Source organism: Oncorhynchus keta, chromosome 15 (genome assembly GCF_023373465.1).
Source record: "Oncorhynchus keta strain PuntledgeMale-10-30-2019 chromosome 15, Oket_V2, whole genome shotgun sequence".
NCBI classification, from domain to species: domain Eukaryota; kingdom Metazoa; phylum Chordata; class Actinopteri; order Salmoniformes; family Salmonidae; genus Oncorhynchus; species Oncorhynchus keta.
In genome coordinates, this window is record NC_068435.1 from 33,053,836 (window position 1) to 33,067,468 (window position 13,633).

General features: G+C 44.9%; 1 protein-coding gene across 3 annotated transcripts in view; it reads left to right on the forward strand.

Annotated features, from left to right (window-relative positions):
- The window catches only part of LOC118394804 (arf-GAP with GTPase, ANK repeat and PH domain-containing protein 3-like), a 231,845-nt gene that overhangs the window by 117,032 nt on the left and 101,180 nt on the right, over positions 1 to 13,633 (forward strand). For all 3 annotated transcript variants that reach the window (XM_035788368.2, XM_035788366.2, XM_035788367.2), the window contains exons 4-8: positions 346 to 431; positions 5,521 to 5,662; positions 7,436 to 7,570; positions 8,819 to 8,946; positions 9,259 to 9,414. In XM_035788368.2, the coding sequence (XP_035644261.1) occupies positions 346 to 431; positions 5,521 to 5,662; positions 7,436 to 7,570; positions 8,819 to 8,946; positions 9,259 to 9,414 (647 nt within the window). The remainder of the gene's footprint in view (positions 1 to 345; positions 432 to 5,520; positions 5,663 to 7,435; positions 7,571 to 8,818; positions 8,947 to 9,258; positions 9,415 to 13,633) is intronic.

The following is a 13,633-nucleotide window of genomic DNA, read 5'->3' on the forward strand; positions in this document are numbered from 1 at the left end:
CACAATCACATGCTGGGATGGGACCATCATCAAAACCTTACCGGGATGGAAAGTCATCAATGGGAAGTTCGAAAGTGCTGGTCAAGAATATTGGAATTAATATTGCATTTTGGTGATTTAGCTGTAGCGAAACCAAACACGTTTTCAGTGACAATGGGTAGAGTAGCAAGTGCTTTACACCACTTTGGGCCTGAGTTTTAGCGCTCTTCCTTCATTTTGGCGACCCCTTTAATAGGCAGGGTAAAGTAGATCAGTCCACATTGGTTGTATTAATACTGCCGAAGCATGATTCTAGGCAACGCACCACCAAATAAGTCACCCTGACATTTCTCTCCTCTTCCTCAGGTGGTCGGTTCAAGAAGGAGATGGTGGTTGATGGACAGAGCTACCTGCTGCTGATCAGAGACGAGGGAGGCCCCCCGGAGCTGCAGGTACGTACGCACTTTCTTTCTGATCCCGCATGCCTCAGTACAGCCAATTAATGCCACTTAACGTCTGCAAGATCTCCTCCACAACAACCAAACAGGAACTAATAAACACTTCTCTGTTGGGGGGGGGGGGGTTCATTTCAATGCTGCACAGCTCTCCCATTCTCAGCAGTGCTTCATACTGCTTTTTACCAAGTCGTTGTGCCCTGAGAACTTACCAACAATTAAACCTAGCTAAAAGTAATTTCATAGTGGAAAGACAAGACAGAACAGACACACACTCGTGTTAAGATAGAGGACCCAGCAGCCTAGTTGGTGTGGAGCATCAAGAGTTGAGCCGGATTCATTCATTCAAGGAAGATAATAGGTGGTATTTACAGTGCAGGTGACGGAGGGAAGACGAGATCCAGTAGGAGTGTTTATATACCAGATATAATGACAAGGAATTGGCAAAAATACTTGGTTGAACAACACTGAACTTAATTGGCCAATACTGCAATAACTCTACAGGAGTACAAAGGCAAATGCACCGTAAATACAGAGCAAAATGCCCATAAATGCACACATTTTGAGTAGAAATTGTCAGGGCTCTGTAACGACATGTTAACTCACGAACACAACGGTCGCCTTCCCCTGCTCAAACGTTGCATGCATCGAACAATGGTTGCATCATTAACTGTGCCATCGGGAACCAGATTGCAATAACATATGATGTGGTTAGCTGATACTTAAAATATCTATCCAGGCGTTTTAAGATCTGGCATAAGTCAGCAACGCCTGGGCAGAGGAACACGCACAATAGCTCTTATGGATGAGGAGAGCAGTAATCTGGCATCAAAAGAGTTAGTGCTACCTGGGATCCTTGGGACATCCTCAACTCCTACCCCAACCATAACTCTTACCTTAATTTTAAATGATTTCAACTTCAATCGGGTAACTTCAGAGTTGGGACGTCCCATGGAACCAGAATAGCACCGACCCTTTAAAAAGGTAGGCTACATTCTCAAACACGACTAACACACATTTTCAGAACAATGGTCAATACTTTACACGTTATTGAAAACAAAAAAGATTTATATGCTCAAACATGAGCGTTTACAATCAACTTTGGAAACACCTCTTAAATGAGATAAACCAAATAACCTAATGAGAGGCGAGCCACCTGGGCACTTAAAGGTGTAAAATCACCTACTAGGAGGAGGAGCCAGTTCACAGCACTGGTGAGCAGAACCACTGAGGTATAATATCCTGGAGACTGCGTCCAAGATGTCCGACTGTTGGTAATCTACTCGCGTTCGTATATGCCGATTCATGGACTGTCTATATCCTTCTTGGACTGTCTATATCCGGGTTGCGTCCGGTTTACACGGACCAACAACACAATGCGCCCCAGCACTCAGTGCGCACAGGGAGCAACGACGACGTCATCACGTCATCCAAAAACATGGCAGACATTGGATGAAAATAAAATGCTGATATCTTCGGCTGTGAGTTACAATTATTTGAATAATTCAGTGGATGTTTTGTGCACAAAGATGATGACTAAGTGTCTTATTAGGATTTCTCTCGTTGTGGCAGTCTATGGAATTTGTCCTTCTGAGCCAGGCATCAGTTAAACTGCATTACTGAAACCGTGCTTCCAGACCGGAACACTTACCCTTGAGTTGAACATGTTGGCGGTAGCCTCGTTTTACCAGACTGATGACTGCTGCCCTACAGTTAATGATTTATGTGACGGTTAATGGTCAGTATGACGTCTGCATTTGCCATGTCGCGTTTATGGCGGTACGGCCTCTGCAGACGTCAGGGCATTCATACTTCTTGCGCTGTTGTGAAGGAAGTTGTCAAGGAAGTGAGTTTGTGTTTATACAGGAGCTCCGGCCCTCAACTATCGTCAGTGGCGGATTTAGGTATAGGCGACATCCTGCCTGGGGCCCGAACACATTTTTTGAGGGGAATGGTGACATTTGCTGATTCGATTTTCTATTGCTCATTTGCACATCACATTAAGGATATCATGTCACGGTGTGGGACTGTGGGTCAATTAACCTGGTCGGAGCGGGTGCCCTGATTCTAGTTTGTGAGCTAGGCAGGCTACTGCCTGGGAAGGTCTCCCACTCAGAAGTACGAGATGGGGAGGGAGGTGGGGGTAGGTTGACCTCAGATCTCCCCATTGGAAGCCCATGGTAGGGGGAGCGGGGGGAATCTATCAAATAGCGCACTTCTAACTTTGTACAGTACTAACACAATTAGTAAAATCAGTGACACTACGAAATGCTTCTGGTTTGTGTGAAATTGTTAAGAGCAGTATAAAAACCAGTCTGCACACCACCAAGGTGAACTGGTTTAGTCTTGACTCTTGGTTGACAGTGTTGGGGGATGGGTAATGTATTGATGCTCGAGTGCCAAATCGACACAAATTTGTTTCTATTTGTCTTTGTTACTTCTTTTTGATATGAGTCTTATTTTTGTATATAGTTTTATATTTATATAGTTTTAAAGGTTATTAAAGGTTTTTTATTTATGTTGTTCCAAATGTCTGAATAACAAATACAGTTAGTGCAGAATGGTGCTTCTTTTTTTTGTTGCCTGGGGGGCGCTGAAGGGGGGTTTCGCCCAGGGAGCCATAAAAGCTAGAACCTCCACTGCCTACCGTCAACCAATTAAGTCAATGCGGAGCTATATGGAGCCCTCTGCATTTTTACAACATTTGGTAGGTGCACGATGCGGTAAGGAGCTGAATTTGGCCTCTGCATGTCTCTGGAGGTTCCAGAATTGCGTCACACCCTCATTATGGAGCCTCCGACCACATTTTCAGATAAAGCATAAATTGGCTTTAACCTTGCAAGACCCGGATGGCTCACTAGGCTAGGTTGGCCTTACCAAACCAAAGAAATACAAAGCTAAACATTTCTAAAAGAAATATGGTTGCCAGACTCCAGCTTTTGTTCTTTATATGATACAAATTACAATGTCTGATAGGACTAGCGACTGTGCCTCTATGCCAGGTACTCATTCAGTAATTAGGGAAAACATGGTGTGGTGATGCTCTTGGCTGAGCCATTTTATGTCTGTCTCTCTCTGGAGGCCTCATTTTCCTATTTTTTGGAATCTCTCTGGAGAGGCCTTGGAGTGAAAGCATCCTGGCACTCCAACCCCTCCATTGGGGATTTGTGATGATGAAACAGTCAATGATACCTGCCCTCTCCCTGGCTTGGCAAGGTTGGCTCACAGGCAGAGTTATGTTAGCATTAGCAAGGTTGGCTCACAGGCATTAGCAAGGTTGGCTCACAGGCAGAGTTATGCTAGCATGAGCAAGGTTGGCTCACAGGCATGAGCAAGGTTGGCTCACAGGCAGAGTTATGCTAGCATGAGCAAGGTTGGCTCACAGGCATGAGCAAGGTTGGCTCACAGGCAGAGTTATGCTAGCATGAGCAAGGTTGGCTCACAGGCATTAGCAAGGTTGGCTCACAGGCAGAGTTGTGCTAGCATAAGTAAGGTTGGCTCACAGGCATTAGCAAGGTTGGCTCACAGGCAGAGTTATGCTAGAATTAGCAAGGTTGGCTCACAGGCAGAGTTATGCTAGCATTATGCTAATGTTGCTCCCAGTCCCAGAGATGGGAATGGAAATGACTGTAGCTCCGTTCCTAGCTGGGTGTAATTAGCGCAGTGTAATTAGAGGCCTTCATTACGTTCCCACTTACTGGAGTCTCAGCTGAAGCTGTGACTCTAAACTGAAAGCTTGATCTCCCCTTCCATTCTAGACCTGGGTTCAAATACTTTTTGAAATTTTCCAAAATACGTTTTGTGTTTGCTTTATGGAGTTTTTAGTGTTTTTCTGGTGTTTACCTGCCTGAAGTGCCAGGTGGGTAGGGTTTGTTCTTTTGTGACTATTCTATTGGTTCCATTGCAACAGGTAAGCTCAATCAAGCACAGTATTTGACATGATTTCAAGTAGTATTTAAACCCAGGTCTGATTAATTCCACAGATTTGAACTCTGCTGAATGACTAAATGGAGGGAGGGGGAGGCGAAGGTTGATACACTGTTAGTGCTTGGGCTCTCTCTCCTCCTTAACCACTTTCTCAGAAGCAGTTGTGATTATGATTACCTTATTCTGCTGCCCAAGGGAAACCTCTTCCTTTCTTCTCTCCCTGGTGATGCACTAGGAGATTAGGTTTGTGGAATGGTGCAGGGGAAAACAGGTTCCATCTTCCCGATAACATGGGACACTGGGTTGTAATAGCCATATTTGAGATTTCATTGAAATTCCCACTAGTAACTGGCGACACAGGCAATACAATAACACAGGCCCTGTCATTACAATGATGTTGCTACACTGCCCTCTCCTGCACAAATATGGAACTGAAGCCACTCCCATACAAATATAAAAAGGGAATTGTTTTGCATGCACAGGAGGTTGGTGGCACCTTAATTGGGGAGAACAGGCTGGTGGTAATGACTGGAGCGGAGTCGGTGGAATTGGATGAAATGAATCGAACACATGGTTTTCAAGTGTTTGATGCCATTCCAGTTGCTGCATTCCTGCCACTATTATGAGCCGCTCAGCAGCCTCCACTGTTGGCATGGTAATAATAATAATAATAATAATAATAATATTGAGTCGGAAAGAGTAATGCATATTTCAAAGCTGTTACAAAGGTGGACTTTATTCATTAAGCTTCACTTGTTCATTAAGTTGACATTAAATTGCTGTGGTAATTTTTTTTTTTAACAATCAAGGGATTCATAAGATAATTATGTTTCAGGTGGTTCCTGGTTCACCATGATCAATTGATTGAAATTCATTTTTATGTGAACAGCTCAATAAGGGCTAGATTTATTTCAGCGTGAAAAACGTCATTATCTCTTCTCTTCTCACAAGCTGGTTCTCTCTTTTACATCAAAAATAAATAAATGCATCATCTTATACACAAGTGAAGCCGATCCGGTTACCCGATACCTTTTGGCCACACACTCAGGTCCTCCCAGATCCAGACAGTGCCACCCACCCACCCAAACACACATATTCAGTATGTTGGTGTTTTTTTCAATCCTATCAAGCCTGTGTTCTGTCTGTGTGTCCCCTGCAGTTTGCAGCGTGGGTAGACGCTGTGGTGTTTGTCTTCAGTCTGGAGGACGAGATCAGTTTCCAGACAGTCTACAACTACTTCCTGCGTCTGTCCAGTTACAGGAACACAGCAGAGGTCCCCATGGTCCTGGTCGGGACGCAAGGTATTTCTATTGAACTTTGATTTAACTAGCAAGTCCCTTAAGGTATGGATATTGTTTGGAATGTTAGCTTCACCCCATAGTGGTAGTTTGTGGGTTGGAGGTAGCCAGTTGTTAACATACACCAGACATAAATAGACATGAAGATGTAAGTAGGCTGGGAGTTTTGACTTTTGTGCCCTGACCAGGAAGAACTCTCGGCCTTAGTTTTAACATAGACTTGAGACTTTAGTGTGGATTTTCACATATAGTGCGTTCTGAAAGTATTCAGACCCCTTGACGTCATACACATTTTGTTTCGTTACAGCCTTATTCTAAAATGTATTAAATAAAAAATGTTCCTCATCAATCTACACACAATACCAAACAATGACAAAGCGAAAACCGGTTTTGAAAAAAACGTAGGTATTCAGACCCTTTCCAATGAGGCTCAAAATTAATCTCAGATGCATCTTGTTTCCATTGATCATCCTTGAGATGGTTCTACAACTTGATTGGAGTCCACCTGTGGTAAATTCATTTAGATTGGAAATCATTTGGAATGGCACACACCTATCTACATAAATGTGTCGAGGAACAGATCTGGGGAAGGGTACCAAAACATTTCTGCAGCATTGAAGGGCCCCAAGAACACAGTGGCCTCCATTATTCTTAAATGGAAGAAGTTTGGAACCACCAAGACTCCTCCTAGAGCTGGCCGCCCGGCCAAACTGAGTCAGGGAGGTGACCAAGAACCCGATGGTCACTCTGACAGAGCTCCAGAGTTCCTCTGTGGAGATGGAAGAACCTTCCAGAAGGACAACCATCTCTGCAGCACTCCACCAATCAGGTCTTTATGGTAGAGTGGCCAGACAGGAGCCACTCCTCAGTAAAATGCACATGACAGCCCACTTGGAGTTTGCCAAAATGGCACCTAAAGGACTTTCAGACCATGAGAAACAAGATTCTCTGGTCTGATGAAACCAAGATTGAACTCTTTGGTCTGAATGCCAAGTGTCACATCTGCAGGAAACCTGGCACCATCCCTACGGTGAAGCATGGTGTTGGGAACATCATGTTGTGGGGATGTTCTTTCAGCGGCAGGGACTGAAGGACCAGTCAGAATTGAGGAAAAGATGAATGGAGCAAAGTACAGAGAGATCCTTGATGAAAACCTGCCCCAGAGCACTCAGGACCTCAGACTGGGGTGAAGGTTCACCTTCCAACAGGACAAGGACCCTAAGCACACAGCCAAGACAACATAGGAGTGGCTTCGGGACAAGTCTCTGAATGTCCTTGAGTGGCCCAGCCAGAGCCCGGACTTGAACCTGATGGAACATCTCTGTAGTGACCTGAAAATAGCTGTACCGCGACGCTTCCCATCCAACCCGACAGAGCTTGAGAGGATCTGCAGTGAAGAATGGAGAAACTCCGCACGTACAGGTGTTCCAGGCTTGTAAGTGTCATACCCAAGAAGACTTGAGGCTGTAACTACTGCCAACGGTGATTCAACAAAGTACTGAGTAAAGGGTCTGAATACTTTTTTATTTTTTAATACATTTGCTAAAATTTCTAAAAACATGCTTTTACTTTGTCATTACGGGGTATTGTGTGTAGATTGATGAGGGGGGGACGGGGACGATTTAATCCATTTCAGAATAAGGCTGTAACCTAGCAAAATGTGGAAAAAGTCCAGGGGTCTGAATGCTTTCTGAATGCACCGTACATAATCCCCCCCAAATGACATGTTCTCAGAACAATATTACATTCTTGTTGGCCCTTTTTGTCCTTCCCCAGATGCCATCAGTGCTGCCAACCCCAGAGTGATCGATGACTCACGGGCCAGGAAGCTGTCCAACGACCTGAAGCGTTCCACCTACTACGAGACCTGCTCCACCTACGGCCTCAATGTGGAGAGAGTCTTCCAAGATGGTACGGGCTGGGACATAATGTAGCTAGCCTAGTAACTAATGAATCTCCCCTTGATAAGCTGAATGAGAAGTGTCAGTGCCGGCCTGGGACTAGAAAGGGAAAGGGGGATGACCTAGTTAGTTGTCCGACTGAATGTATTCAACTGAGATGGGTCTTCCCATTTAACCCAACCTCTCTGAATAGATTGTGGACCCCTGGGGATCCTTGCGATCAGGATCACAATATAATGGTCTACAGTGTGTCATTGTATGGGTTGATGTCCGCCCATAGTGTTTCTACTGCGATCCAGTATCCAACCTCCCCTAACAGATGCTGGAGCTTTTCATGTTAGAAATGGCAATGTGATGTCAATGGAAAGGCCATTGGTAAGAAACGTATAACGGGCAGAGAGAGAGGACTATTTTCAACGCGGTGCCGATAGCCAAGAAGGAACTCATGTCTGCTTTACGAGAGAGAAACCTGTGCGCTCGAGGAGAAAACGTCTCAGAACTTTATGACAACCTTAATTTGAACAGCAACAACATCCGGTTCTGCCACACTACGATACCCTGCCGGGTTCAGTGCATCCTATTAACGACAGCTTTCAAACAGTCCCCAAACATTCTCTTTCCCCAACTTTATGAATGCGTAACGCAGCAGTTCACTTTCTCCTTTTCGTTGCTTGTTGACGCACGGAGCCTTGCGGGTCTCTGTATTAATTGCTTGCTTTGAAAGAATTACAACAGCAAAAAGTGTTTGTGTCTTGAGATCGAGCGGCTCCTCCATTCCCCGTTTCCCATGCTACTTTAACTATCAATGCCAATATGTTCCCCGGCTGTCAGACAGACTTAAACTCTTCTCTCTCCCTCGACCCTCATTCACGTCATGCAGAATCACAGATCCCGCTCCCGCTGGAGTCTACAGCGAAGTGACGGGCGGCTGCCTACGCCGTCTGCGTTGGCCAATCAGGTCCCTCTGTACTACACCTGACAGTCTCCTTTGGTTAACATCACACCGCATATCTCCCTGGGCTTAAGAAAGGCTAATTTCTCTGAACATCATATGGCAGGAGTATTTCCCCTTGGAAACTGAGATGTTTTGTTATCTCTGGAGAACTGTATCAGGTTCACTTCCCCCGTATGTAACGTAATGACCTGATTGAGAAAGAGAATTGCTATGAAGTGGTTAATATCAGTGGACTTGTTGTTGTTGTTGTGTTTGATTCCTAACCCTCTGTTGTTTTGTCTGTTTCTCTTTCTCTCCCACCAGTCGCCCAGAAGGTGGTGGCTCTGAGGAAAAAGCAGCAGCTGTCTATTGGTCCGTGCAAGTCCCTTCCCAACTCGCCTAGCCACTCATCAGTCCCCAACGCATCCCTCCCCTCTGTGCATATTAACCAGGTGAGGCCACACCCCCTACCAGAATATTTCTAACTAGGGCCAGGAGTTTTTCCTGACCACGTGACCTGACCAGGAAAAATTCAGGGCCCTAGTTTTAGGATATTACTTGTCAGGTTACGTGGTCAGGAAAAACAATGAGCTTCTTCTGTGTAATTGGCACATGCTGCAAGACATAGGCTGTAAACTACTGAAAATACAGAGCGTACAGTAGCCTTCATAAACTATATATTATGATTCCGTTTTCCCAGATCCTACCTTCTTTAACTGACTAGTTTGTTCTCTCTCTGTCCTTCTCCGTCTCTCCTCTTCCAGGCGGCGAATGGCGGGGTTGCGTTCAGCGACTACTCCTCCTCGGTGCCTTCCACTCCCAGCATCAGCCAGAGGGAGATGCGCATCGAGACCATCGCCGCCTCCAACACGCCCACACCCATCCGCAAGCAGTCCAAGCGCCGCTCCAACATCTTCACAGTAAGTATGCGGCAGCTGATGCAGAGCAACACCCACTCGCACTACTAGAGGGCGCAGTACTGCACACACACTGTCCACCAGAGGGAGACAAAGACAAAGCCGCCCACTTCCTGGCTGTATCAGATACAGGCACAGAAAGCCTTCCTGGTTTACTCCTTATACAAGCAACACAAATGGGCAATGAGAAACAAATTATAAGGATAACGGTTGCTGGTTGCCACCTGGGTTATATTTTGAACCCATACTATGAACAAAATGCTTAATTTATTTTTTGGTTTTCTTATTTTAAAGCAAATATCAAAGCTATAAGCACTGTGGAAAAATATCTCAGCTTTTTAAAACCTTTGTTATGTTGGTAACATTTCCTTTCCAATTGAAAGTAGATTCTCATGAGTTACTCATCTTTCACTTATCCCCTCCTCCTGGCCCCTCTGTCTCAATCTTTGGCCTCCCTCCCTACCCCTCTTATTTTTACTAGATCCTTTCTTTGCAGTGACACCCTATTGGGGGAGAGAAAGGGTGAGGCAAGGCTACACCCCAGCAAAGCCAGCAATGCAACTTCCCCCCCTACCCTACCCAACCACACTAAACTAAACTAAAAGTCAGGGACAGGCTATGACCCTTTCAGTCACTACAGAGTCAGATAATGCATGCTCTCCCTCGCTTCTCCCTCCGCCCCTACCTTACTCTAGATATCCCTTTTCTAACCTTTGCCCTTACCCCAGATATCCCAGCTCTTACCTTTGTACTCTGGCCACTAACCAGTGTACTTACCACAGCTTGCCCTGCTCAACCCTCTTCCAATTACCCAATACTTCTGATAGCCTTAGTTAAATCTCTATCCTTACTCTAGCTTCTACCTGAATTGCCCTTATTCAATCCCGTGACGCAGCTCTAACCTTCCCTACCTATGAGAGCCTTGCACTAACCACTGTACTTTCCTCAGCTTCCCCAGCTCCATCTCTTCCCCTCCATCCTTAGCCTCCCTTTCTCTTACCTCTACCCAGCCTCACCTGCTCCAACCTACCACCATCCCTTTCCCAGGTTCCCTTTTTCGTAACTCTACCTCTCCCTTCTACCCCTAACCCCAGCCCCCTCTCTTCCTCTCCCTTCTACCCAATAACCCCAGCCCCCTCACTTCCTCTACCTCTCCCTTCTAACCCCAGCCCCCTCACTTCCTCAAAACTCTCTCATCTCTCCCTACCCCCATCCCCCTCACTTCATCTAACCTCTCCCATCTCCCACTACCCCCACCCCCTCACTTCCTCTAACCTCTCCCATCTCCCCCTACCCCAGCCCCCTCACTTCCTCTCACAACTCCCATCTCCCCCTACCCCAGCCCCCTCACTTACTCTAACCTCTCCCATCTACCCCAGCCCCCTCACTTCCTCTAACATCTCCCCCTACCCCAGCTACTGTGGTAGCCATCACGGGGCTCTGGGCAGCAGAGCAGTGCAGATTGTCTGTCAGTTAGTAGCTCCCCTTGTCTTCTCCCTCCCCCTGCTAGGTAGTGACTAACCCTGTTCACCAGAGACATGAGCCTCTGCCTGTCCGCATCATGGAGATGCCCAAGCATGCCACCTACCCCGTGTGGGTGCCCGACTGGCAGGCTGAGCGGGAGTTTCAGCTCATGACCTTCTGAGGAGCGGCAAGCCGGGACAGGGAGGGGCAGAAGATGGGTGGAGGGAGGAGAAACAAAGGGTGTGGGCGGGGGGGTTGACGACTCTCCATTTCCCAAATGACACTTCAAGAGCACAGGAGAGGAAGGATTTTTGCCATTTTTTACAATACAAGAGAAAAATGTAAGTTTTGTTTACCAAGCAGCATCCACGATAAGACTATCCGTTTTCACTTTGCTTCTTCATCAACCTCAATTTGGAATACCTCTTGAGGAAACAGAATTATGAACGCGCCATTCACAATACAGTAGTCCTGAACATCTCTCTCTCTCTCTCTGGCCACAAATAGTTAGCAAGTCAGTATTATAACACTTGCAGTGCCACCTCTTCTAATCAGAGTACTGGGTAGTTGTGATCCCTAACCGTTTCGGAGAGTTGTAGTCAGGGTAGAGAAGAAGCCTTAACGTTGTGGGTTATTTTGATAGATTATACAACACTATAGTGTCTATTTCTCTCCCAACCCTTTTGGGTTCGCTTTCCTTTACTTAAGGGGTTTTGTGGGCTTGTCAACCAGATAGAAAGTCACTCCACTAATTAGAAACAACACTGTGGCTAACTTTGCAAGTCATACTCATGAATCCACAAGGTGTTGTACTCACAGTATTGCTAGTTAGAATATGCCAGGAACATTTTCCCAATATTTTTTCTGTTTGTTATATTTCAGTTTAGATAAGACCGTGTGTTGGCTGTATGATACATTCTAAAGCATAATGTATTACTGTTCTACATGTGTAGTCGAAGGTTGCTGAGGGGGGAAAAAAATCAGAGTACTAACAGTGACCACATAAACTACTCTGTATCCCAGTGCATGATCTAATTAGATGTCATGCTCTCTAGTCATATTTGGGTTCTGAAGTGCTTTTAAGTAGACTCATCTCAAAAACTCACGTTTTTTTTAGTGTAGGCTATTGCCAAAAACTCATGTTGGAGTATAATTAAAATATGAATTTATTTAGGTTACTGACTATAGATTTAGTGGGCACTGGGTACCATTGGAATATTAGAATTAGCTGAGGCGACTATGATTCTTTTTACATTTTGAGCTTTATATAGTGCATTGCAAATTGACTGGTGAATCTGCCTCTTTTGGAACTTTTATTTCTCAAAGTTACTAAAAGCTTTACTCATAAAGACGTTGGTTTATCCACCGTGTCTTTTCACCACCTTCATCACCAGTCAGTCAGTCTCACCAGCCATTATCATCACCCTCAGACCCACTTCTGTCATGATTAGTAATGGCCACTAGGTGTCAGCTGAGTACACATAAATTATTTCCTAGTGCTTCCGTGGTTTAGTGACCATATCAATAGGTTTTGGCATATCTCATAGATTTTCCGGGCTGTTTGAGGCATTTTTCTTCTTTCGCTATGTTCAAAAGCACCATCATGGCAAATACCTTCTTGCATATTTTTTCAATTTGTTTTGGCCGCGTCTAAACCACATATCCATCAACTCCCATGTATAATTGTCAGCCATTTTAGTTCCTTTTGCACTGGGTGTCCACTCTAAAGGAAACAAAAAAATAATCTCCTGGAATGTTTTTTTGTTGTTGTTGATATTTCTAGATCCGTGCTAATTTTCCAACCTTTCTTCGACAAAAAGGGCTTCCCAACTCTTTCCGTATTAAGAGCGCTGTGCTATAACAAAAAAAAGAAGCACATTTCACCCCAATGAGTTGTGCCTCTGGCCTGTCATACCCAATAGGGAGGAGAAATGACTGGGGACGAGAGCGTTTTTGCTGCTTCGCCCTCGTGCCCCCTTTGCGTAATTGTGCCGTCGGGAGGTGCGCTATGGAAACCATAGAACTTTGTGACAAAAAAAAGCAACATGTAACATTGGTAGTTGCTGAGTAGATCTGGGAGTCAGTTCATGGTCAAAGTGAAAACAGTCACTCTGGATTGTGACAGACTGTAGGAACTGTTCTCTGCTGGAAATGCCCCCCCATCCCCCCCACGTCCTTCAAGCCCACCTTGCTTCACATCCTTACAAACAGTCTGTGTACAGTACAGTCAAGTCACGCTTGGAATTCTAATTCAACCACTCAAAGGACACGGCCCCTTTACATGACATCACACTGCCTTTTGCCATAAAACAAGGACTCAAGGACTAGAGGTGCCAGGTACATTGTGGTTTACTCCTCCCCCCTCGACCCGACCCCTTTCTTTTCATCGTTTTCTCTTTCATTTCTCTTTCTTTTCAGGGAAAGTCTTGAATGGACTTGAATATGTGGCAAACTTAAATAAAGGAATGTTAGGTGAAGTCGGGTAGTTTTATGAAGGCCTTCATAAAAATTAGGGTAGGGAGTCAGGCACAAGTGGTATCATACAGAATAATGAATAACTAATGGGAAATGGATTGCACCGACTTGTATGAATGTAGTGTCTATTTATTTAATTTGACTATGATTTGGAATTATCCATTCCCCATCCTTTATTATTGATATTTATTTACTTTTTTAAATGGTTTTATTCATTTCAATTTTGGTTTGGTATGAAGATTATGAACTTATTCCATAATCGCTTTTATATAATTTATGGATT